Genomic DNA, 26066 nt, shown 5'->3' on the forward strand with positions numbered 1-26066 from the left:
CAAATCAAGTAGATCTCTAAACTGTAAAGTTGATTGAGCCTGAGCTGTGACTGGAAAATATAAATGCATATTGGCATCTCGAGCCCGACATCTTGCATGGAGCACAGTGTATGAGTGAACCCAATGGAATCCATATTTGAAAAAAGTATTATTTTCCTTTTAGAAGTACACATGTCACACTAAACATTTTTTCTGAGCATAAAATTACTAAGTGTAGAAAATCTGGGCCGGGCGCGGTGGCTCAAGCCTGTAATCCCAGCACTTTGGGAGGCGGAGACAGGCGGATCACGAGGTCAGGAGATCGAGACCATCCTGGCTAACATGGTGAAACCCCGTGTCTACTAAAAAATACAAAAAACTAGCCGGGCGAGGTGGCGGACGCCTGTAGTCCCAGCTACTCAGGAGGCTGAGGCAGGAGAATGGCGTAAACCTGGGAGGCGGAGCTTGCAGTCAGCTGAGATCCGGCCACTGCACTCCAGCCTGGGCCACAGAGCGAGACTCCGTCTCAAAAAAAAGAAAATCTGGAAAATATACAAAGAAAAATCAAGATTTTGCATTTTGAGCGGCACAGCTTAAGAAAGCTATTGAATTGGTCTGATTCCTTGAAAATAATATATGCATGTATTTCTGATCCAGGTTTGGTTATAGGGAGAAAAAAATAGAAAAGACAATAAATCTAGGCATTAATAGGCTTAAATAGTATTTAGTTATTTGGGATCTGAAGAAGAATCTCCAAAGGAAGCTTGTCCAAAAGTGAAAAATTTAGCATTTATATTTAGGTCCAATTTGGGTTGCTTTAAATGTCTTTTTTGTTTTTTTAAGTTAAAAATGGAGACAGTCTAAATGCAATGTGGGATTCTGGATTGGATCCTGGAAGAGAAAAAGGACGTTAGTGGAAAAACTGGTGAAATCTAAATAAAGTCTAGAGTTTAGTACATAGTAATGTATCTGTGTTGGTTTCTTAATTTTGACAAATGTACCATGCACTGTAAAAAGTTAACATTAGGAGGAACAGTGAGGATGCTCTGTGCTTTCTTTGCAACTTTTCTATATACAGTCATGGGCCCATAATAACTGTGGTACCATAAGATTATGCCATATTTTTGTTTTTATTTTCATTTTATTTTTTAAGGGACAGGATTTCACTCTGTTGCCCAGACTGGAGTGGACTGGTGTTATCATAGCCCACTGCAGCCTTGAGCTCCTGGGCTCAAGCAATTCTCTTGCCTCAGCCTCCCCAGTAGCGAAGACTACAGGCATGCACCACAACGCCCAGCTAAATATTTTTAATTTTTTTGTAGAAACAGGGTATTGCTGTATTGCTCAGGCTGGTCTCAAAATCCTGGCCTCAAGCAATCTTCCTGCCTCAGACTCTCATAGTGCTGGGATTACAGGCATAAACTACTGCACTCAGCTAAGATTATACCATATTTTTACTGCATCTTTTCTATATATAGATATGTTTAGATACATAAATCCTTCCCATTAGGTTACTGTTGTCTACAGTATTCCCTATAGTAACATGCTGTACAGGTTTGGAGCCTAGGAGCAATAGGCTGTACCATTTATTAATACCTTAGGTTTGTAGTTTGCTATACCATCTAGGTTTGTGTGAGTACACTCTCTGATGTTTGCATAATGACCAACTCGCCTCATGACACATTTCTCAGAACGTATCCCCTTCATTAAGTGATACATGTCATGTATTTGAAATTACTCCAAAATGAAAAGTTTATTTAAAAAAAAAGGAGGTAGTAATCTTTGAACTACAAACTCTGATATATATGCCCTTGATCTATGTTCTAAAAGGAGACACTGTTATAATATTTAGAAATGAGGAGACTTGAAACAAGGGAGGATCCCAATTGGTGATGCCAATTTTAAAACTTCAGAAGTAGCAGCATTTTTAGTGGCAGGTGCCTGAATTTAAGAATCACCTAATCTGAGACCTAGCTCTAACATTTACTATATTATCCTTGGGCAAGTTATTTATTTTTTCAGAACCTGTTTCCTCATTACCAAATGTGGATATTAGCACCTACCATAAAACACTGTAATGAAAGTTGTTGTTATTACATTCTTCTTGCTATAAATAAGAAACAGTAGGCTGGGCCTGGTGGCTCGCAGCTGTAATCCTAGCACTTTGGGAGGCTGAGCTGGATGGATCATTTGAGCCCAGAAGTTCAAGATCAGCCTGGGCAGCATGGTAAGATCCTGTCTCTACTAAAAAAAAAAAAAAAAAAATATTAGCTGGGCATGGTGGCATGTACTCGTAATCTCAGCTACTTGGAAGACAGAGGTGGGAGGATCACCTGAGCTCAGGAAGTCAAGGCTGGAGTGAGCCGAGTGCACTGCACTCCAGCCTGGGCAACAGGAGTGAGACCCTGTCTTAAAAAAAAAAAAAATGTTGAGAGTAAGAATTCTCAAGGGAATTATTATTTTTTTAGAATTTCTGGTTGCTTTAGCTGGGTGTGGTGGTGCATGCCTGTAGTCCCAGCTACTCAGGAGGCTGAGGCGCAAGAACCGCTTGAACCCAGGAAGTGGAGGTTGCAGTGAGCCAAGATAGCACCCCTGCACTCTAGCCTGGGTGACACACAGAGATTCTGTCTCAAAAAAAAAAAAAAAAAAAACACTTCTGGTTGCAAATAAACATTCACTTCAAATTAACTTAAGGCAAAAAAGACAGGGGGAATTTAACAGCAAGATTCCTGCAGACCTCAGGTATTTTGAAATGTTGAATAGTTTGAGCCTCAAAAGGGCCAGGAACCATGGCTGCTCTGGCACTCTGAAGATCCCATGGACAGATCTTTAGTCTAATGTTCTGCCATGTTTGTGTTTCTCCTCTGCCCCTTTCAGTTATAATTATTGACCTGTTGACTAGCCAGTGGGTTAGGGGGTATAGGGTTATGTGACTGTAGGGTCCAATGGTTGGGGAAGGAGAGAAATTAATGCAAATATCTCACGTAAAACACTCCTTGGCCTGTCGCCTCACCAGCTTCTCCCTTTCTCTGTGTGCTTTTGTAACCACAGACTACTTCTAGTTCTCTACTTACTTTCTGTGGAGTTTCTCACCTATGCCACTGGCTGGAATTTCTTCTTTCCTGGTCAGCCCTCCTCCACATAGTAACTGCTTTCCTCAGCTAATTCCTGCTCCATCTTTTAAGCTTAACTCACCTTTTATAATGAATGTTTGTCAATTGAATAAATGAATTCTAGTCAAATGGCATAACATTCTGTAGAGGAAAGGAGGGAAAGTAAAGGATGTGCCTGCAGCCTGTGCATGTCTAAGGGAGCAGAAGAAGGGACAGCAGGCATTGGAAGAGATAGTATGCGCTCCCTGAAAGCAGCAACAGAGGTTAATCCTTTTTGTATCTACGTAGTCCCTAGTGTTGTACATGTAGTTGGCACTCAGTACATTTGTCATAAAAGTTTTAGTCTAAGGAGCTAGATGAAAGTTCATAGGAGAATTTCCACTCAATAAAACATATATTCCACGCACAATTCTGGCTCTTTTTAAAAAGTGGCGGCTGGGCACAGCAGCTCACGCCTATAATACCCGCACTTTGGGAGGCTGAGCCAGGTGGATCACTAGAGATCAGGAGTTCCAGACCAGCCTGGCCAACAAGGTGAACCCCGTCTCTACTGAAAATACAAAAATTAGCCAGCCAAGCATGGTGACAGGCACCTGTAATCCCAGCTGCTTGGGAGGCTGAGGCAGGAGAATCGCTTGAACCCAGGAGGCGGAGGTTGCAGTGAGCTGAGATCACACCATTGCCCTCCAGCCTGAGTGACAGAGTAAGACTGTCTGAAAAGAAAATAAAAGTGGGGGAGGGTGGTTTAAATTCTTTTCATGGATTGCTTGGTGGTCTGTTACCACTTTGCTCTCAGATCCAATCCATTCGTCATTCTTTCACTGCCTGCTATTATTGCAAGAGGCTGCTGCCCCTTGTGGCCTGCGTTTTTCAGGCTCCTGTGTGTTTGACTTCTGTCTGAGTTTGGCCAAAGGGAGGCCGCTGGCTGGCTGGGGACAAAGCAGGAGAAGGCAGCAGGCAGAAGCCCTCTCTGTGTCAACCAGCATCTCCAGCAGTGGCCCCGTCACCTCCTAATTCCATCTCCCTTGAGGAAGGCCCAGGCTAGTTCCAACTACCCAGCTCCAGAGCTCCAGGAGCACCACTGTGCGCTCTGTCCCTCCCGCCTGCAGCGGCAGCTTCCCGCTCTTGCCAGTGTCTGGGCTCTTCACGGCTCCATCTGTCTTGTCAGCATTCCATCCCCTGTATGACCAATTCCCTGAACTGAATTATCTTTGAAACACTCAAATGGTCTGTTTCTGTTGCAGACACTGACTGATTTGGATTGGTTTCTGAGTTTTAGTTTGAGGTATTCCTTGGGGTTTTGGTGGTACAAAAAAAGCCACTCACAAACAAACAGAAAGAGGACCTAGTAACCATTGGTAACGACTGAAGAACTACTTAATGGGATTATGAGTTTTCCCTTAGTGTGTATAATCATTTGCTTTGCAGGAGTAAGCCCTCTGATTCTAAATCTTGTTTCTTTCCCTATCAACCTTCAGAGCATCTATCTTCAGTGCTCTCTGTGAAGATTCTCTCAGGCTAACCATTCACAGAGAGCCAGTGTTCATTCTCGGGCGGTTGTGTGCCTTGGTTTCTAGACTAAATTACTAACTGGCTTCTGAACCACCATAATAGAAAGGAGATTACTTTGTTAATGCTTTATCAAAAGCAGTGCTGTTCTCCTTAATTCTGGTGAGGCAGAACTTTATTCTTAGTGAAGGAGACAACTGCCAGGGTTCAGTTGTTGGATTCTATAGACTGTATCTGTAATGAAGAAAACCACCAGAAAAATTTAAAACCATCATCCAATTTGATCTGAGCCAAGAGATCTCAGAATTTCATGACAAAGCGTTTTATTGATTCCCAAGCATCCTTTAAGTCATTTTAATAAGGAAAATTCAAGAGCGAATTGGGATGTTAAGAGATGCATCTGATGACTGTTCATGAAGTCCTGAAGATAAAAGTGAAGAGTAAATCTAAAATGTATCCACTTAAATTGAAGAACTTCATTCTAGTTGGTATAACTTGATCAAGACTTTTGGTTTTTTAACTCTCCGTTGTCCCATGAATAGAGAGAAGTGTTATAAATGCTCTTCCCTAACTCTGCACCTGTACTGATATTTTTGTTTGCTTTTCAGATTCAGTGTACCACTTTGATAAGTCGACTTCATCTTGCATTTCTACCAATGCTCTTCTTCCAGATCCTTATGAATCAGAAAGGTAATGTCCTCCTTGTGGTTTTAATTGCACTGTTTATGTGAGGTTAAAGAAGCCTAGTGGTAGGAACTTATGCACCTCTGTGACTCTCTGCCCAGGCTAGGTTCCAGCTCAGACCAAGCTCCTCATTAAAGTGTCCTTTTCCTTTGCAAATCCTCAAATAAATATTTCTATATTCTGAGGAACAGTGTTTTTATTCTTATGTAGAATCTGACCCTGTAAGAGAGTTTACCCACCCATAAATCACAGAACAGCTTGTGTGTCTGTCCTAAAGTAAAACCTCCAGGTAGAAAGAGCAGTTGAGGCTGGGCATGGTGGCTTATGCCTGTAATCCCAGCAATTTGGGAGGCCAAGGCAGGCAGATCACTTGAGGTCATGTGTTCAAGATCATCCTGGCCAACATGGTGAAACCCCATCTCCACTAAAAATACAAAAATTAGCCAGGTGTTATGGCGTATGCCTGTAATCCCAGCTACTCAGGAGGCTGAGGCACAAGAATTGCTTCAACCTGGGAGGCAGAGGTTACGGTGAGCCGAGATCATGCCATTGCACTCCAGCCTAGGCAACAGAGCGAGACTCCATTAAAAAAAAAAAAAAAAAAAAAAAGGGGCAGTTGAGCCAGACAGCCAGCTATGTCCTGGCTGAGCATCCCGTTCTTACAGTCTGTGCTGCAGTCACATGCTGGCCCTCTAGCGGAGCATTTCATGCTCTTTAAAGCTCTAGCCTGTGCACACAGGATGCCTTCATTTCATCTTAGTCCAGCTGAGGTGTTCTGGAACACAAGACAATTTCTTTCTTTCACTAAGAGAAGACAAGAGTGAAACAAAGAAAGTGTAAGAGGCATAAAAACATTCTAGCTTATAAATGACAAGTTTCTGGTTTGTAAGCCCACCCCCAGAGGGTCACGTCCTGTCGCACTTCATGTCTTATTTATGAGGATGGCTAAACTGTAGCTCTTGAGTCTTGGTGTGGCTTTCTCTGGTACCCTCTCTGGGATTCTTCTTATTCCTTAGCAACAGATCTGTTTATGAGTAAGCGTACTATCTGAAATTGGTTTTCTCTTTGCCTCACTTTTTGTAATCATGGCTTACCTCCCATTGAGTTTCTGTTCCCATCTGACAAATAGGCCTCTTCCCCCATTCAACTGATAGGGCTGACCCCACAATGTCACAATGACGAATGGACTCTTTTTTGACTTGAGGCTCTGGCTCAGTTACAAAGGGAAGGGTTTAACTTTTTTGTTAGCTCTGAAACACAAGACCGTAGCCATATGTGTTAGTCTTTTCTGTTATTATTGTTGTGATGAGGCTGCATAATGATGCCCTCAGAACTCTCAGTGGTTTACAGAACCAAACATTTTGTTTTACACTCATAGTTCTGTACGTTGGCTGAGGTTCAGCCACTTTTGACTGGAATCAGCTAAGCTCAGCTGGCTTAGGCTGGACTCCAGGTTTCAAGTTGGGTTCAAGTCTGTTTCACATGTTTTCTTTACAAGAGAAACAGGGAGCAACAGCCCCCTAGGGCATATTCTTCTAGTGGTGACAGTGAAAAGTCTGGAGGAGGCCATCAGAAATTTGCCCCAGCCCTTCACACCTGAGACCTGCCTGCAGCCACTTCTGCCCATGTTCTACCAGCAAAGCAGATCAGATGGCCAAGTGAGAAGTCAGTATCCTCCACCCACCCTGAGGGAGGCACTACAAGGTCACGTGGCAAAGTGGCAGGATGTATATAATTCTATCACAGGGAAGAAGTAAAGAGTTGAAAGCAATAAATTAGTCTTCCAGTTCATGAATAAGCATAAGCCATGTAACTAAAATTACAGATGATCAGTTCCTGTAGGGTCATTCCATCCCAGTGTCTGATTAAATCCAGTTCCATAATTATGAGTGCTTTTTTCTTTTTTTTTTTTTTTTTTTTAAGACAGAGTCTTGCTCTTGTCGCCCAGGCTGGAGTGCAATGACGCAATTTCAGCTCACTGCAATCTCCGCCGCCTGGGTTCAAGCGAGTCTCCTGCCTCAGCCTCCCGAGTAACTGGGATTACAGGCACCTGCCACCATACCCAGCTAATTTTTGTATTTTTAGTAGAGATGGGGTTTCACCATGTTGACCAGGGTGGTCTTGAACTCCTGACCTCAGGTGATCCACCCGCCTCAACCTCCCAAAGTGCTGGTATTACAGGCATGAGCCACCACACCCGACAAGCTGTTTTCTTATAACAGTGGTTGGCAAACTTTTTCTGTAAAGGGCCACATAGTAAATATTTTAGGCTTTGCAAGCCATATAATATCTGTTGCAACTACTCAATTCTGCCTTTGTAGAGCTAAAGCAGTCATAGGCAATACTAAACAAATGGGTGTGGCTGTGTCCAAATAAAACTCTACTTACAAAAATGAGCAGCAGCCAGACTGGACCCTCAGGCCATAGTTAACTGACCCCTGTCATGAACCCTTTTGTTGGGATATGCTTATTGGATATATCTTATTAATTGTCACTGTTTCATATAAAAGATTCATCTTGAGGCTTAACTAAAACAGCCTCCTTTCCCTCCCATCTAACACTGACAAACTTAGATATAGCTTTAATTAACTTTGAAAAAATGCTTACTTGTCCAGTAAGACAGTGAAAATTGTCATTAACTAAAAACATAAATTCTTCCAAAAAAATACCTCATATCAAGCACTGAGCATCTTTATGAAAATATAATGATAATTTCTATATTAGAAAGCAAATTTTAAACACCACTCTTAAAAGAGACGTAACTACCATTTGTTTAATTTCCAATGCCAAAATATTGTGGTTTAACTTTTTCTTCCTCCCTCCCTTCTTAGTTGAGTTATGAATTGACATTTTGGATTCAGTAGCCATAATGATATTTTGGCATTTGATGTAAGGAATGACATATTAAACTGAAAAGGTCACTATTCAACTCTTTTTTCAATTTAGGGTTTATGTTGCTGAATCTCTGATTTCCAGTGCTGGAGAAGGACTTTTTTCAAAGGTAGCAGTGGGACCTAATACTGTTATGTCTTTTTATAATGGAGTTCGAATTACACACCAAGAGGTGAGTGGGGGTGACAGTGGAAAATCAACTTTGTTGGTTAAAGGACTTTGCTTCAAACAAAATCTCTTTACCTTAGTACTCACTAGAAAGTTAAAGAAACAGATTGACTTTTTTGTAAAATTGATTGGACATTCTCCTCCTCTTTATTTTAAGCCTTAATATGATTTTTTAAAAGTTCCACAGCTATTTTATAGAGAGTGGGGTGATGCCATCAATAAGACAGTAATTGGTATATTGGACTATACCAATGTCTAAAAAAATTGAGATCCAGTCAGACTCTGTAAATAACTAACTTACGACATTGGGTGGGGTACTTTATAGGAAGGCCCCCTACATCTTCTTGTGCAAAAGCCATACTATATCCTACATTTTGTCAGGAGGAGTTCTTTTGTCAAAAAAATTAAAAACAAAATGTTAAAGAGTTGAATCACCTCTTGCCTTTAAGATATAATCTTTGATATATTTCAAAGGCTTCATGTATGTTTTCTGTTTTTATTTCTTCACTTTACAACTAACTTCCCTAAGTGTCTGCCTAAGGGCAAAAGTTCAATGTTTTTAGCACAGCTTATGCGCTCCTTCCTTATCTGACTTATACCCGTGTATGGGGACCTTAAGCTTATGGCTAATATCCCACATTTATGTTCACCTTTGCATTTATTCCTATGGAACAGTAAGAGGGAAATGCTGTAAAATAATAAAGTTATTACACTTTCAAAGCAGTTGCACAGACAAAAGATGGTAATGTATTCAAACTGCACTGTGGTCTGTCAGACTATGTTCCATGCGAAGGCCAGACTTCTGTCAGCAATCCAGAGAAATTCAGCATACAAAAGCTGACTTTGGGATATTGATATATTATTTAGTTACTCATTTTACAGGTAGGGAAATTGAAGCCTAGAGAGATTACACAACTTGCTTAAAGTCAAAAATACAGCAAATAGCAGAGTTCAAATAGGATTTCAAACTGCAGAATCTGGCTTTGTGCTGAACCTCACTATGTTCTATTGTATAAATGAATGTGACACCCTTCTTGCCCTAATGAAATTTAGATTCTGTTGGGGAGATAAGAAAAATACACAACTAATGGCAGCATAAGGTAGATGGTACCAGGTGCCATATATCAGTATCACATGACTGGTTTTGGACTATTAAGATCCATGAGGCAGAACCGACAAAGAACTCAAACAAATTTACAAGAAAAAAACGAACAACCCCATCAAAAAGTGGGCAAAGGATATGAACAGACATTTCTCAAAAGAAGACATTCATACAGCCAACAGACACATGAAAAAATGCTCATCATCACTGGCCATCAGAGAAATGCAAATCAAAACCACAATGAGATACCATCTCACACCAGTTAGAATGGCGATCATTAAAAAGTCAGGAAACAACAGGTGCTGGAGAGGATGTGGAGAAATAGGAACACTTTTACACTGTTGGTGGGATTGTAAACTAGTTCAACCATTATGGAAAACAGTATGGCGATTCCTCAAGGATCTAGAACTAGATGTACCATATGACCCAGCCATCCCATTACTGGGTATATACCCAAAGGATTATAAATCATGCTGCTATAAAGACACATGCACACGTATGTTTATTGCGGCACTATTCACAATAGCAAAGACTTGGAATCAACCCAAATGTCCATCAGTGACAGACTGGATTAAGAAAATGTGGCAAATATACACCATGGAATACTATGCAGCCATAAAAAAGGATGAGTTTGTGTCCTTTGTAGGGACATGGATGCAGCTGGAAACCATCATTCTTAGCAAACTATCACAAGAACAGAAAACCAGACACCGCATGTTCTCAGTCATAGGTGGGAACTGAACAATGAGATCACTTGGACTCGGGAAGGGGAACATCACACACCAGGGCCTATCATAGGGAGGGGGGAGGGGGGAGGGATTTCATTGGGAGTTATACCTGATGTAAATGATGAGTTGATGGGTGCTGACGAGTTGATGGGTGCAGCACACCAACATGGCACAAGTATACATATGTAACAAACCTGCACGTTATGCACATGTATCCTAGAACTTAAAGTATAAAAAAAAAAAAAAAAAAAAAAAAAGATCCATGAGGCTTTTTTTCTGCTTTTGATCACTGCTGTATCCCCTGCACCTAGAACAGTGCCTGGCACATGGTACCACTTAGTAAACATCAGTTGAGGGACTATCACATATGAACAAAAGCACAATTACAATTTAGCAGTGGGGGAAATGGTATACCTTGAGAGTTAACAGTTTTGTATGAAAATGTCGTCGTGTTGGCTTCAAAAGGCTGGACTGCTGTCATCGCCAGCTCCTGGGGTGAGTTGGTCAGGAGTGGTTTGGAGAAGAGAAGCCTGATGGTTACACTGTTAGTAACCCCTGTTGTAGATAAGAAGGCATGCTGGTAATCGATGGCTGCCTGCTGGTCAGAGTGATTTCCCACCTGTAACAAAGGTAGAGGACTTGCCTAGAGTACATTCTTGCATCCCTTACATTTCTGGTTCCATTTGTGTTCTTACTTTGTTTTTTTCTTTTGCCTCCTCTTCTTTATCCAATTCAAGTTATCTAGTTATATTTTATGTATATTCATCAGGGACTTTAAATCCTTTTTTTTCATATGGAACAAGGAAAAATGAACAAATAGTAAGTCGAGCTGCATGGCACTGACCACACATGTCATTTGCACTCTCAGTGTGTGGAGAGATGCCTTGTTTTGTTTTGTTTTATTTCATTTTGTAGTGCTCAAATCTTGAAGTTTTGGCTGAGTGTGGTGGCTCACACCTGTAATTCCAACACTTTGGGAGGCCGAGGTGGGCAGATCACCTGAGGTCAGGAGTTTGAGACCAGCCTGGCCAACATGGTGAAACCCCATCTCTACAAAAAATACAAAAACTAGCTAGGTGTGGTGGTGCACACCTGTAATTCCAGCTACTCAGGAGGCTGAGGCATGAGAATCACTTGAATCTGGGAGGCAGAGGTTGTGGTTAGCCCAGATCATGCCACTGCACTCCAGCCTAGGTGATGGAGTGAGACCCTGTCTCAAAAACAAAAATAATAAGATAAATGAGTTAATATCTCTGATGTCCTTTGAACTGTGGGGAGAAAGGTCCTCTCGAAGGCTCGCTTTTTTGTTTTCTGCAGGTTGACAGCAGGGACTGGGCCCTTAATGGGAACACCCTCTCCCTTGATGAAGAAACGGTCATTGATGTGCCTGAGCCCTATAACCATGTATCCAAGTACTGTGCCTCCTTGGGACACAAGGCAAATCACTCCTTCACTCCAAACTGCATCTACGACATGTAAGTATCACTCCGAGCTGCTGGGGCGGATCTGTGCCTCAGGGCCCTGAGACTGAGGAGGACAGTAAAAGGTGTTATTCTGCCTCAGATAAAGGCTGCTTCATCCGAATGACCATGGGTCCTCCGCCATCGGCCTCAGGGTTATGACTTGAAACTCAAAATATAAATAGCCTCACTCTGTGGCTTTGCAATCTAAGAAATGGAAAGTGCTTTGAAGAGGAGAAATGATATGGAAATAGTGTACCATACCGAGGGGCTGCTGTTTTATAGCTGCTCTTTTTGTCCTTCAGTTTTCTCATTCTGGACAATTAAAGATAGTGTTATTTGAAATAATAGTAAAAATTGAAATTACTCTGCACAGTGGAGAAGATGAGGAAGCCTTTTTTTTTTTTTTTTTAGATGGATTTGCCCTCTTGATGCCCAGGCTGGAGTGCAATGGCGAGATCGTGGCTCACTGCAACCTCCGCCTCCCGGGTTCAAGTGATTCTCCTGCCTCAGCCTCCCAAGTAGCTAGGATTACAAGCATGCGCCACCACGCCCAGCTAATTTTTTTTGTATTTTTAGTAGAGGTGGGGTTTCACCATGTCAGTCAGGCTGGTCTTGAACTTCTGACCTCAGGTGATCCACCTGCCTCGGCCTCCCAAAGTGTTGGGATTACAGGTGTGAGCCACTGCGCCCGGCCAGGAGCCCTTTTATGACGTGAAAGGAAGAAGGAAAATAAAGTCCTAAGCCTAGGGCATGACGTGTCAGTGTTGGAAAAGACCTATAAAATCAGAGTCCCTATTATTTGCTAATAAAAAGGGATGAAGTACTGACATATGCTACAACATGGATGAGAATTGTAGATACTATGCTAAGTGAAAGAATATATGACTCCATTTATATGAAATGTCCAAAATGTAGGAAATCCATAGAGATAGATAGTAGATTAGTGGTTCCCTAGGGCTGGGGACGGGGGATGGGGAGTGTGTGCTAATGGGTATGGGATCTCATTGTGGTCTCATTTTGCGGTGATTAAAATGTTCTAAGGTGGGTGCTCTAAAATTAGATGATGGTGATGGTTGCAGAATTTTGTGTGTATTTGTGATATTCAGTTGTTGAAAGGCCACTGAATTATCTACTTCAAAAGGTAAATATATAAAATGAGTACATATATTTATACTCTGTGTATAAAATACAAATAATCCTCTTAGAGTTTGAGCCTTCTCTTCCATCTGCTCATTGAACCTCTTCTTGGAAACCTCCATTGGTGTGGAGCTTACATTATCCACAAAGGTTCAGAGAAATATACAAATGAAATAGACATTACAAAATTAGCTTCTGGGCTCCGATGACTAGAAAGTTCTTTTTTTTTTTTTTTTTTTTTTTTTTTGAGACGGAGTCTCGCTCAGTCTCCTAAGCTGGAGTACAATGGCGAGATCTTGGCTCACTGCAACCTCTGCCCCCCAGGTTCAAGCAATTCTCCCACCTCAGCTTCCCAAAATAGCTGGGATTACAGGCACCTGCCATCATGCCTGGCTAATTGTATTTTTGTAGAGATGGGGTTTCACCATGTTGGCCAGTCGGGTCTTGAACTCCTGACCTCAGGTGATCTGCCTCGGCCTCCCAAAGTGCTAGGATGACAGGTGTGAGCCACCACCCCTGGCCTAGAAAGTTCTTTATAATGAGCCCAAATGGGTTTCCCTGTAATATTCAGCCCTTGGCCCCAATTGTCTCCCTTTTTTCCTGTGTCCCATGTCAGCCTCTCTTTTACATGGTAGCCCTACATACACTTTAGTAGTTTTTATATGACCCCTGAACATGTTCTTCCCAAAGCCAAACATCTCTGACTGTTCTCTAGAGGATATAATTGGGATTCTTTGTACCATCATCATTGCTCTCCTTAGCTTGGTGTGAGAATGCCAGTTATTCTTAGGAGCCGGTGAGCTTCCTGCAACCTTTTCTTTTCAGTTATAGCTTGCAGTCCCTCAGTCATCTTGCTTGTTAGCATAAGCAGAATCAGATCATGTGCATTTAATCTGTAGGAAAATTGCCAGGATTTGGAGGTTCGTCAAGAATGTCCCTTCCTGCATCCTTGAAATGGCTTAAAAATTTTCCTGGCAATGACTTGCTCTCTTTGGCAGCCCATAACAAGCACTGAAGCTACTACTTCTGTTTAAAGGACGGGTAGAAATGGCAAAGGACATGTGTCATGTGAAATGAAACTGACACCGTGATTAACTCCAAGGCTTTCGTGGCCAGGGTGAATTAGGCCAAAGCGTCATTCCAAGCTGCACACAGCTTAACAACAACCCTTTAAAGGGGTGGTAACAAACAATTATAAATGCTACTTAAGACTACTCCTTTAAAACAAACCAGGTTTTTTATTTCATTGCAAGGACATGATTTTTCTCACCAAAAGGAAGAGAGCACAGGAGACGAGAAGGTTTCATTTGTACAAAACCCAAGTCCCTGTACTCTGCCAGTTTTCATTTTGTTTATTGTTGGTTGGTTGGTTGTTTGCAAGCCCAGGGTGACCAAATCTTAGTTATTTGGGGTAATGAGAAGACTACTTGAATAATAACCAGATATGAAATTCAGATACCAATTAATGGTATTCATTTGTTTCAAAAATCATTGGTATTGATATGTACCTTTTCTTTTTTTTTTTTTTTTGAGATGGAGTTTCACTCTTGTTGCCCAGGTTGGAGGTAGAATGGTGCGATCTCAGCTCACTGTAACCTCTACCTCCCAGGTTCAAGTGGTTATCCTGCCTCAGCCTACCAAGTAGCTGGGATTACAGGCATGCACCACCACACCTGGCTAATTTTTGTATTTTTAGTAGAGACAGGTTTTTGCCATGTTGGTAAGGGTGGTCTCAAACTCCTGAACTCAGGTGATTCACCTGCCTTGGCCTGCCAAAGTGCTGGGATTACAGGTGTGAGCCACCATGCCTGGCCCTGATATGTACACTTTAACATAAACAAAACATTTTCATAAGCTTTTTTAACTGCAGTCTAGTACAAAATGCCAAATGGACAAATAGATAAGAGCTGCTTTTCTAGACCAACTGTAGACAAGTGGCTAAGCCACTTGGCACAAAGGTTTGGTTTGACTGCTAATCGTGTAGCTCACATTTATAGACCACTCACTCCGGGCTGGTGCTGTGCTAGATGCTCTTCATGCATTGTCTTATTCAGTCCTCCTAGTAACTCAGTGAGGCCACTACTATCACCATCGAGATCACAGACAGGAAAAGCAGGTCGCCAAGGCAGAGCAGTTAAGGCTCTTAACCACTGTGCCTTCGGGTCGTCTTCAACAATCAACACCTGAAATTGAATTCTTTCTTTTCAGTCTGTCAGTTATCTATACTCTGAAAATGATGATGACAATGAGCAGGAAAATGAAAATAAAAGAGGATTATAAAAGAAGCTTCAGGCCTGGAAATTCAACACAGGGTCTGTTTTTTGTTTTTTGCAGTGTACCAGAGGTTAACCAACCTGTATTTCAGGAACTTTTTTTTTAGTAAAATATGTTAATTTACTTTAATTTTTTTTTCCGAGACGGGGTCTCTGTCATCCAGGTTGGAGTGCAGTGGCATAATGTCAGCTCACTGCAACCTCTGCCTCCCAGGCTCAAGCGATCATCCCACCTCAGCCTCCCAAGTAGCTGGTACCAACAGGTGCGTGCCACCACCCCTGGCTAGTTTTTTGTATTTCTGGGAGAGGTGGGGTTTCGCCATGTTGCCCAGGCTAGTCTCGAACTCCCGAGCTCAGGTGATCTACCCACCTCAGCCTCCCAAAGTAGTGGGATTACAGGCATGGGTCACTGCACCCAGCCAAGTGAAATATTTTAATTTAAGCAAAGAGTCGTGATTTTCATAAGGAATTCCTGAATCCACAGTCTAGGTATCTCCTTTGGGGTGGAGTACAGGCTGATAATTCTGTTCACATGTGTGTTCACAGATGCATGCTCACAGACAGGCAGTAACCAATATTAGTTGAATCCTACTTTGTGCCAGGCACTGTATAAGGTGCTTTCTATATGTGACCCCATTTTGTCATGACAAAGACCCTATGGGGTAACTATTACTAGTATTATCATGATTTTACAGATGAGGAAAGTGAGATCCAGAGATATGAGGTGGACTTTCCAAGAGGACGCAGTAAAAATGTGTTTAATCAGGACTCACACCAAAGTCTTCTGACACCAAGTGTCCTTTCCACGAAACATGATATGATACCCAAGTAGGGTGGACATAGAGGCCCCTTTGGTGTGAGGTAAAGGTTGTTCCTTTTTAACTCCACATAAAAGAAGTCCCGAAGCTACAGACATGCCCATTCCTCCACCATTGATAGAAGGAACCAGCCAACTACTTACTATCATGCCCCAAGCACCAATCTTTTTTTTTTGAGACAAAGTCTCACTCTGTCATCCAGGCTGGAGTGCAGTAGAGCAATCTCAACTCACTGCAATCTCCACCTCTTGGGTCCAAGCGATTCTTGTGCCTCAGCCTCCCAAGTAGCTGGGGTTACAGGTGTGCGCCACCACACTCAGCTAATTATTGTATTTTTAGTAGAGACAGGGTTTCATCGTGTTGACCAGGCTGGTCTCAAACTCGTGACCTCAAGTGACCCACCCACCTCAGCCTCCCAAAGTGCTGGGATTACAGACATGAGCCACCACGTCCGGCTGCCAAGCACCAATCTAACTTAGGACCTGGAACCTTCTCCTTTGCTGTCTCACCAACCCTTTGTTCAAAATGTGACTATAAACTGGGCGCAGTGCTCACACCTGTAATCCCAGCATTTTAGGAGGCCAAGGTGGGCCAATCGCTTGAGGCCAGGAGTTTGAGACCAGCCTGGCCAACATAGCAAAACCCTATCTGTACTAAAAATACAAAAAATCAGCTGGGCATGGCAGCGCACACCTGTAATCCCAGCTGCTCGGGAGGCTCAGACATGACAATTGCTGGAACCTGGAAGGTGGAGGTTGCAGTGAGCCGAGATCATGCCACTGTACTCCAGCCTGGGAAACAGAGCAAGACTCTGTCTCAAAAAAAAAAAAAAAAAAAAAAAAGACTATAAATGAATGAGATTGATTTGACCAGACGCATATAAAAATAAAGCTGATTTCTTCCTGGTCATGCCTTACATATATCCATTTCAGCAGCTGTTAGGTAAGCTAAGTCTATTTATTGCTTATTTATCTGCCTGTTCTGCAGGGAGCTGTGCAGATGAACAGGGTTGGGAGCCTTTGGCAAATGAACATAGCCATAGTGTTAACCTCGTTTCTGGTCCCAGGAGGACTTGTTGTAGGAAGGAGATACTGCTCCCTTCATAGGATGCTCCACAGGGAAATACTAAAAAAGCAGGTTGGCAGGGAGGTCTAGACTTCCCTCTTGGGAAGAAATCTTCATCTACTTTCGTGCTAGAAAATAATATTTCCTCTCTATGTATAGGGTGGAAAACAGAGTTTTTGCCTTTGAAAATCCACAGGGCTCTTTCTTACAACTCCAAAAGCACTCTGGTGAAGCCTTCTCCCTGAGATACAGCCAGGTAATCTGATGCTGCTGGCCAGACAAGCTCAAATGCTGGCGGGCTGCACTGGATCTGATTTCTCATTAGCGACAGATTTTTGTTGTTGATCATGATTGTTGGTTTATAAATGCAAGGTGCCAAATATGCTTTAAAAAACAGAGTAGTGCTTTTCAGACTTTAATATACCAGTGGATCAGCTGGGGATGTCGCTAAAATACAGATTCCAATCCAGCAGGTCTGGGATGGGGCCGAGATGCTTCATGTCTAATAAGCTCTCGGGTGAAACTGATGCTGGGTGACCACACTTTGGGTACCTACCAGGCGTGCCCAGGGAAGAGTGCCTGGGGGTGATTCCTCTATCAGCCCCTCCCTAGCCTTTGCTTCCAACCTCCTAGTCTGGCCCGGGAATGACTGTGTGCATCTTGATGTTTAGGTTTGTCCACCCCCGTTTTGGGCCCATCAAATGCATCCGCACCCTGAGAGCAGTGGAGGCCGATGAAGAGCTCACCGTTGCCTATGGCTATGACCACAGCCCCCCCGGGAAGAGTGGGCCTGAAGCCCCTGAGTGGTACCAGGTGGAGCTGAAGGCCTTCCAGGCCACCCAGCAAAAGTGAAAGGCCTGGCTTTGGGGTTCAGAGACCTGGAATAGAAACTTGGATCTATGCACTACGTTTATCCGACAATGGGACAACCAGGGACTGCTCATGCTGTGACGTCACATCCTCTCACCATGTGTTAGCAACGACTTTCTCGCATACTAACTAGGTTTGACTGTATTACTCATACCAGATTTAAAATTAGCTAGCCTTGCAACAACGTCCTACTGAGAGGTATTGTCAAGCATTTGACATAAGACAGCGTGATGTTCTTTGGTGGTTCAAGTCTAAATCTGTACCACATTCAGAGATGCCAAATGATTAGACTGAAACAGGGAAATGGGGTTTTTCAGTCATTTTTAGTCAGTGGTTTTTCCATAGTGCTTTTTTTCCTATGGCCAGTGCAAATTGTGTTACCACACTTGCATATGTGCCATATTGAGGGTTGACAATTACTACATCTTTATTCTCTAAATGTAGTATAATTTGCCTTTTAACCTTTGATCTGTATCTTGCAATAGAATGGCTTTGTTTTTTTCCTAGTGAATAGAAGCCCACTTCTAAAGCCATTTCACCCCTCAGTCCTATTCTCTTTCTTAGATATCCTTTACAAGAGAAAACTTCCAAATGGATTTTTGCATCAATAGCAGTGTGTAGGTCTCTCTGGTTCTTTCTATATCATCATTTTATTATTATGTCCTAATATAAAGTACTGGCTCCTAGGGCCAGGGTATTATTATAGAATATTATTCTCGCATGTAAACAAAGATATCTTTGCTTTAAGATGTGAGAAGAAATGAATTTACTTTGTTTGCATTAAGTTATGGAAGAGTTGTAATATATACTTTAAGAAAGAAGAGAAGAAAATTAGTATTTCTAAGCAGTAACTGTGGCAATTTTGCAATATTTTCAATAGTGCTAGTAATTTTTTTCTCCTTGAGTACACATTAAATGTACATAACATAGTGCAGTCAGGCTTGTGACACAGTGCATTGAATTCAAAAGTCAAATAGCAAATTTGAATTCTAACAGAATTCAAAAAGCAATTTTTTTAGTCAGTACTACTAAGGCAGACATACTGATTACTAGGTACAAATCAAACCTTGATGCTAAAACTCTTCATCATTGTAATTTCAAAGCACTTACCTGCTTCAAAACATTGTAAACTAAGACTGCACACCTGTATAGTTTAAAAGCAACACTATCAATAGCATTTCAGCCATTTTGCCAGCCATGTGTAATCACAACAGCAGAAATAAGGAGAAAACCCCTGTTTTTTAGTTTAGCTAATTAGATCTGTAACTTCACTGGGATTGCTCTGAATGAATTCTAAGAGTTTTGTTTTTTATAAGCACCCTTACCACATGCCATAGCTATGTCTCTTTTAGACACCTCGATGTGGTGGCTGGAAGAACTGGAGAGCAGCTGTTGTGCTGATCTGCAGCTGTCAGCTGTGGTTCCTGTCACCTGAGTCAGTTTGGTCTGGAAAGCTAAGGCCTTCCAAGCTATAGCGGAGAGTGAGCTCCAGCTGATGAGAGAAGGCTTGCAGTGGGAGAAGAGTGAAGACATAGGCAGAAGGAGGTTTGCTCTTTCTTGTCAGTTGCACATAGCTTTATGAAGACTACAACAAAAGTGCTTGATCCCAGGCTGCTCATGACTTTCAGTTCAGGTGGCCCCTGGGCACATTGACAGAGTTGCCCTTCCCTTCTTTGCAAGGCCAAGCTTCCTAGAGCACCCAGTTGCATACTTTGCAGCTAGGGGGCAGTGGTTTCAGGGAGATCCAGTTGGATCCCTGCTTGAAAGCTTAAGCCGATGGTTCACCCATGAGAGGAAGTTGTTGGTGCTTTTAGAAAGATTGCCCACCAAAGGAATTGAATAGAGTTTTTAGACTTAAAGGCACCAGGATAGGGTCACTTTTATTCTGTAGAAAGAGACCGTTTTATACACTGTGACAGATGGGCCAGGGCCTCTGGACTTGCATTCTGATAGGTGCTTTAATTTAAATGTGTCCCAAAGGGAGTGACTGTCTTCAGGAGAAAGATGGTTTGCATTAAGCTCACTCAGGTGAGTTGTGCAGCCGGGTCAGGGAATGAGGTCAGGGAGAGGATCGTGCTGGTCATGCCCCCGATGCAGCCATGCCCTGAATGATTTCATTCCTGAGAGTGATCGCATTCTGGTCCTGGCTGCAGTGGGGTACAATTTACATCCTAAGGGGCTACTCTATCCCATTCAAATGGTTTTTTTTTTTTCAAAATTGGATAAAAGGAATTGAAGAGTTGAATGTAGTGATTAGTCTGCTAATCATTTCTTCAGATGAGATATTGAATGGTAACACTCTGAGCTTAAAACTCAGCAGTGTGTCTGTGACCTCCACGCAAATCAGAGGAAGCAATGCGCCCTCGCTGAGCCTCACTGTGTCTTCCTCCCAACTCTCTTCATACTCTCTGTGTCTTCCAGCTCTTCTTGCTCCTGCTCTTTCCTCTTCTCTCTGCATATGTGAGAACACCTGGATGTCCTATGTAACAGCAGCCCCATCTGCCCTCTCCTGTTCCCTGTTCCAAGTCCTCTGCACTGTCCTCTCTTGAGTCTCTCTGGCTCTGTGCATGTCCTCGGGTCCTTCCCCATCTGGCTTTCCCTCTGTGTGTCCCTGTCTGTTCGCTTATGTCTCTGGCTCTGTCTCTCCCACCCCTCCCCTCACACACACACATACTCCCAAATATAAGGCTCTGTCACAGGTTGGAATCAGAGTGGGGCTTGAGATTCACTGAGTTCTGTAGGTAGAGAAAGAAGTCAAGGGAGTGGAGGTTCTATAAGGAATTAACAGCTGAGGATGGAAGGGTTTGTTTCTTGTTTGAACCTAAGTGCAAGTGGAAAAGAATACTCAGAATGTATTTTTCTACTTTACATCTGCTGGGGAAGGAAATATGTCAGGAAGCCGCCGCATCTGGTCATTTCATCAGCATCAGAATCACAGCAGACGTGGAAGATTCCATGTGGTGGGGAATAAAGAAATGACTTTATGCTCTCCTAAAAAGCAGCGGGAGCCTATGTGTGTGTGACACTGTAATCTCAAGCAGATTCACTCAGAGCTGTCTCAGTCCAACTCCTGCATGACCAGATCTTCCCTTAGCATCTTTTCTGTGATGAAATATTATCTTGTGTTAGAGTTAGGAATAGGAACTAACCTGTAGGAGCATGTCCCCAAATGGACATTTGAATGGACTAACAAAAACAACTGGAAAGATTGAATTTCCGACACAAAGGAATGATGAGATCAAAAAGAAAGCAGTGAGGAGTTCTTGAGTCTTGTAGTACCTATTCTTATTTTAACTTGCTTCATCCTTGATCTACCCGAGACACTAAGAAGGAAATTAGTTTTCCAAGAGCTCTCTGAACCTGTCTGGGACTGTAGTTAAACCTATTTGCCCTATGGGGGTTCTTCACACTTGAAAAACTATTTCCTTACCACCAACAACCCACCCGGAAAGGCCAATGAGGCCAAATGTAACCATTTTTAACATTTAAATAGAACTATTAAAATTGCATTAATTGTGAACAGTGAATTAAAGGGTTGTCTTCTCCGGGAGACAGTATGTGGCACTTTTAGTAAATTTCGTTTAATATATAAAAATTTAAATCACTCACTGCAACATGCATTTAAAATCTTCCGAGAAGGTAGAGGTATCGTTTTTTCCCTTTTGTTTTGTTTTAAAACAGTTGCCTCAAGCTTCTGTCTTAAGAGTAGTGACTTAGAATCCAGATATCTTTTGTTTTAGAAAAACAAGCAAAACTATGTTGCAAGACTGACAGTTGTAATGTTTATTTGCCACAGATCAAAGGTTCACAAAGTATATCAAATCTATATCTACTTGGGGTACCTTGATAGATTATTACTATTTTTCTTTTATCTTTCCCTTCAGGAATTTGGAACCTCGGTGTCACTTTTTTTAATTTCAAAAATACTAAATTGTAATAGTTTTCTTTTGCCAAATGTGTGCATACATATTCAAAGCAATGAAACTATTTCAAGCCATACAACCACAGGGGTGGGAACCCTTTTCACAAATTTTAATGTGTTTGTATGTAAATAGATGTTTGTATGAAATATTTTCATGATAGAATGAATATATTTAAATGAAGTTGAATTATTCCAGTGCTACTTAAACACATTACAAAAATTTTGGTGAGAATTATCTGAGTCTATTGAGATGTAATGCAGATCAATTTTGATTTTTAAAAATCAAAAGCCTACAATAACTCTGACTCTCAGCAACTTCCTCGGCGTTGTTGCACCTGACGTGGAGAGAGCTTGTAGGCTTCCCCAGTGCCTCAGCCGCTTCCTGGTGGAAGTTAGGTGCTAATGGAGGTGTGTTCACCTTTTAGTGATATCACTGCAGGCCTTTGAGGGGCCTGAGAGTGAATCAGAGGCATTAGAGACACCGGTGCAGTTATCTGGAGCACAATTTCTTTGCAGGGCAGCAGAATCAGAAGCCAGACTTGGCCACGTGAACCTCGAAACTGGGTTTCCCGGCCGCCATCAACCGCCACCCTTACTGCCTAGTCACACACGTCAGGGAGGCTGCCCTCAGTGGAGTTGGGGTTCAGACCCCAGGGTGGGACTTCACAGTTTTGCCAGCAATCTCTACCTTCTGACTTCCGCCTCGCAGAGAGGAAGGAGAAGGGAGCATCTGGCAAGGGGCCCATTTCTCAGCACAGTACATTTCCTGTCTCAGCTCTGGAAGACTATGCACCCAAGCACCAAACTTCCAACCAGAGAGAGAGACGTCCTCCGATAACAAAAATCCTTGCTTCCTCTGTCTGTGACTTTACACACAGTTGTTCAAAGTTGTTAAATATCAAGACCAATCACATCCCTAGGACATACCTCCCAACTCTCCTGACTCTTTTGTTATTGAAAAAACAAACAAACAAAAACTCCTTTATGATGATATTCAACTTGAGTGGGTATTTTTTTTCCCACTTTGGTCCTGGATATAATGAAATGATACATATTAGGATAAATTTTCACTGTGTATAGTAGCAATATGAACACACATGCCAATGTATCAACATATCTACTTGGTTACATTTTGGGTTACGATAATTAACCTTGATTCATGTATTGGGAAGCTACAGGGACTACGTAATGCCTGCTTATCACATAGGAAAATTATGTCCATAATTCTGAGCTCCCTTCTTCAAAAGTTTCCTCCTGGGTTTTCTATGTTCTCTCTTTATCCTGAAATACATTTATTAGGTTGTGAGGTGTGTTTAAGGAGTAGAAGCTGGGGGTATGCTTTCGGCATTTATTGCAACCAAAAGTTAACCCCATCACAGTTAACGAGCATCTTTGGTCTCTTGTGGAATTTGAACTAAATCTATGAGCCTTATTCAATATCTATAATTCTATGATTTTTTTTAATTATGGGAAATTAATGAAAGATGTTTACATGAGTAATGTTTGCCCTTACTGTGTTATGAATGAGTTTTTTGTAGTGTGTCTGGGTGCATGATGCAAGAGAGTAGGAAAAATGTTTCTGAAACAAAACTTGACAAATATTTGTAATGAAAGTAAATTTAAAGATTGCTATAATTGCGCTATAGAAACAATGCAAGTATTAAACAAAATATACAATCATCTGTTGCTGTCTTCCTTTGATCATCTAGGTTAGAAAAGCAATAATGGTTTTCTTATAATGTGTCTACCTGTGTATTTAAATTACTAAGTGAACTTTACATTTTAAGTTGTTTTAAAATATTATTAGCCATTTATCATTTTCAGAGCATTCTAGTAAGAGCTGAGGATGAGTCGGAAAAGTTTGGAGCTTGCTGTGTATTTGATATGATTCCACATACACCCATAAATCCAGAAGGATTAGCCACACCAACAGAAAGTGTCGGATTAAATACATACATGGTAAGGGTCTGGAATGCGAATGAGATGATCAGAGCAAATAGCTGAAAGACAGGAAACTTCAATTCACAATTTAAAGAAAATATAAAAATTTTGTTAGATGTTGTGGTAGATTTTAGCAGTCTGAGGATGAGTCTGAGCTGAGAACCCTGGCAATCCCTTATTCCGGCCCTAATCACAGTCAACATTTCTTTTTTTTTTTTTTTTTGTAATCTGAGATGAAGTCTCACTCTGTCACCCAGGCTGGAGTGCAGTGGTGCAATCTTGGCTCACTGCAACCTCCACCTCTGGGATTCAAGGGATTCTCCTGCCTCAGCCTCCCAAGTAGCTGGGATTACAGGCACATACTGCCACACCCAGCTCATTTTTGTATTTTTAGTAAAGACAGGGTTTCACCATGTTGGCCAGTCTGGTCTCGAACTCCTGACCTCAAGTGATCCGCCTGCCTCAGCCTCCCAAAGTGCTAGAGTTACAGGCATGAGTCACCGCGCCCGGCCAATCAACATTTCTAAAGCACAAAAGCCAGTGACAAAGGGAGTCAACACACTACCTCATTATTAGCTGGGCCTTCTGCCCAGGACCCCAAAGAAGTTAATTCTAGGAAGTTTGGCAGGGCTACACGAGGCACAGTTAGGCCTCAAACTGAATTAGGCCATGAGATCTCCTGCTTTATTTTACCTCCCTCAGTTGCCCAATCCTTGATTTTATCAGACTTCCTTCCACAGAAGGAAGGAAACAGAAACGAGTGAGATGACTGAGTCCAAACTGATGTTGGATCAGCTTTTCCGCCTGCACAGACACATTCTCATGCTAGATCTTTCAGGCAGGGCTTCACCCTCTAACACACATGGGTCAAATCGCAATATTAATATTCTTCCTCGTGGGAATGAGGAATATAGGATTAAAAATTTAATACAAAGTGAGGTAAGCTTAAGAAGCTAACCTTGAAAGTGAAAGATACGGCAACTTTCATGGGTTAAGACGATTGATATGGGCCCAAGGGTTGTAGAATGAGGTAATGTGAAAATCAAGACAAAATTATGTTAGACCAAATTAGTAACCATCCCATCTATACTAATGGGATGGTTACTAATTAGTATAGTAACCACCCCATTAGTATAGATGGGATGGTTACTAATATCTGCCTTTGGGTTTTTTAAATGTTCGGAATCATTCAGACTGCTAGTTTATATTAAATGTGAAATTATTTCAGCAGTCATCTCTAGAACTAGGTAACAGTTATCGAAAGACTATGCTATAGTTTCATTTAGTTTCAACTCAGCATCTCACTGATTTGGGGTTGTTCAGTAAAAAGGCTGTAGTTGAAAAATAAGAGGAAGAAGAGGAAATTCTGTTCCTCTTCTTGAAGCAGAAAAAAAAGAAAAAATAGAAAAGGAGGTTCTGCTCCAAAAGTAGTTCAGAAAATGACTGTTACCTTGCAGATAGATAGATAGATAGATATAGATAGATGATAGATAGATAGATATAGATAGATGATATAGATAGATATAGATAGATGATGATTATATATAGAGATAGGTAGATATAGATAGGTGATAGATATAGAGTTAGATGATATATATAGATAGATATAGATAGATGATAGATAGATATAGACAGATAGAGATAGATAGAGATAGATATAGAGACAGAGATAGATAGATGATAGATATAGAGATAGATAGATAGATAGATAGACAGATATAGATAGATCATGGTAATTCCCTCACAACATAGTGGTATGCTCGGTAAATGTGTTTTTCCTAAAGTTTTATTTATTTACAAAAACCGAAAGCCAGGGTTTTGAATTTAGAGCTTCACTTCTTATAATGTACATAGAAAACGATTAATGGATCCATCTAGATTGCTACCAAATTTTTACTTCTGTAAGTATCAGAATGCTTCCAGCTTCAAGAAACATCAAAGCCCAACTCAGTATGGCCTACGTAATAAAGGAGGTTTACTAATTCGCATAACAAGAAGTGCTGAGTATCCCTACAGTTAATTCAGCAGCTCCACCAAGTTCTTCCCATCTTTCCACTCTGCTATTCTCAGCTTGTCTGCTTTGCCTTCAGGGGCTAGCTCACCTCACAGCCACGACATGGCTGCCCGGGTTTCAGCCATCACAGCCAATTTGGCAACATCCAATAGATGAAAAGGAAAATCTCTTCTATGGCCTCTCTCACTGAGAAAACCTAAGCCAATCACTGGCAATGGCTACAGGGGCACTATGATTATCTGAGTGAAGCATATGGCTGTGTAGCCTGAACCAGTGTGGGGCTCTCCCAGCAAGTAGGAAAGGGAAATGATAGTTGGGGTAACCACTCACAGTGTCTGCCTCATCTGCATCATGAGTTTTGTTTTCTTATTTTCCTCAGAGAAGAAGA

At 41.8% G+C, this 26066-nt stretch overlaps 1 protein-coding gene across 4 annotated transcripts in view; it reads left to right on the forward strand.

Annotated features, from left to right (window-relative positions):
• Positions 1-26066, forward strand: part of SETD7 (SET domain containing 7, histone lysine methyltransferase) — an 86186-nt gene that overhangs the window by 29400 nt on the left and 30720 nt on the right. Inside the window, exons 5-9 of one of the 4 annotated variants that reach the window (XM_009207588.4) lie at positions 5210-5291; positions 8232-8349; positions 11493-11650; positions 17091-17187; positions 17603-23403. In XM_009207588.4, the coding sequence (XP_009205852.1) occupies positions 5210-5291; positions 8232-8349; positions 11493-11650; positions 17091-17187; positions 17603-17668 (521 nt within the window). In that variant the 3' untranslated portion in view covers positions 17669-23403. Of the gene's footprint in view, positions 1-5209; positions 5292-8231; positions 8350-11492; positions 11651-14983; positions 15216-17090; positions 17188-17602; positions 23404-26066 lie in introns of those variants that run through there. The other 3 variants (XM_003899204.5, XM_021938117.2, XM_021938118.2) reach the window with 3 other exon arrangements.

This window comes from Papio anubis, chromosome 3 (genome assembly GCF_008728515.1).
Source record: "Papio anubis isolate 15944 chromosome 3, Panubis1.0, whole genome shotgun sequence".
NCBI classification, from domain to species: Eukaryota; Metazoa; Chordata; class Mammalia; order Primates; family Cercopithecidae; genus Papio; species Papio anubis.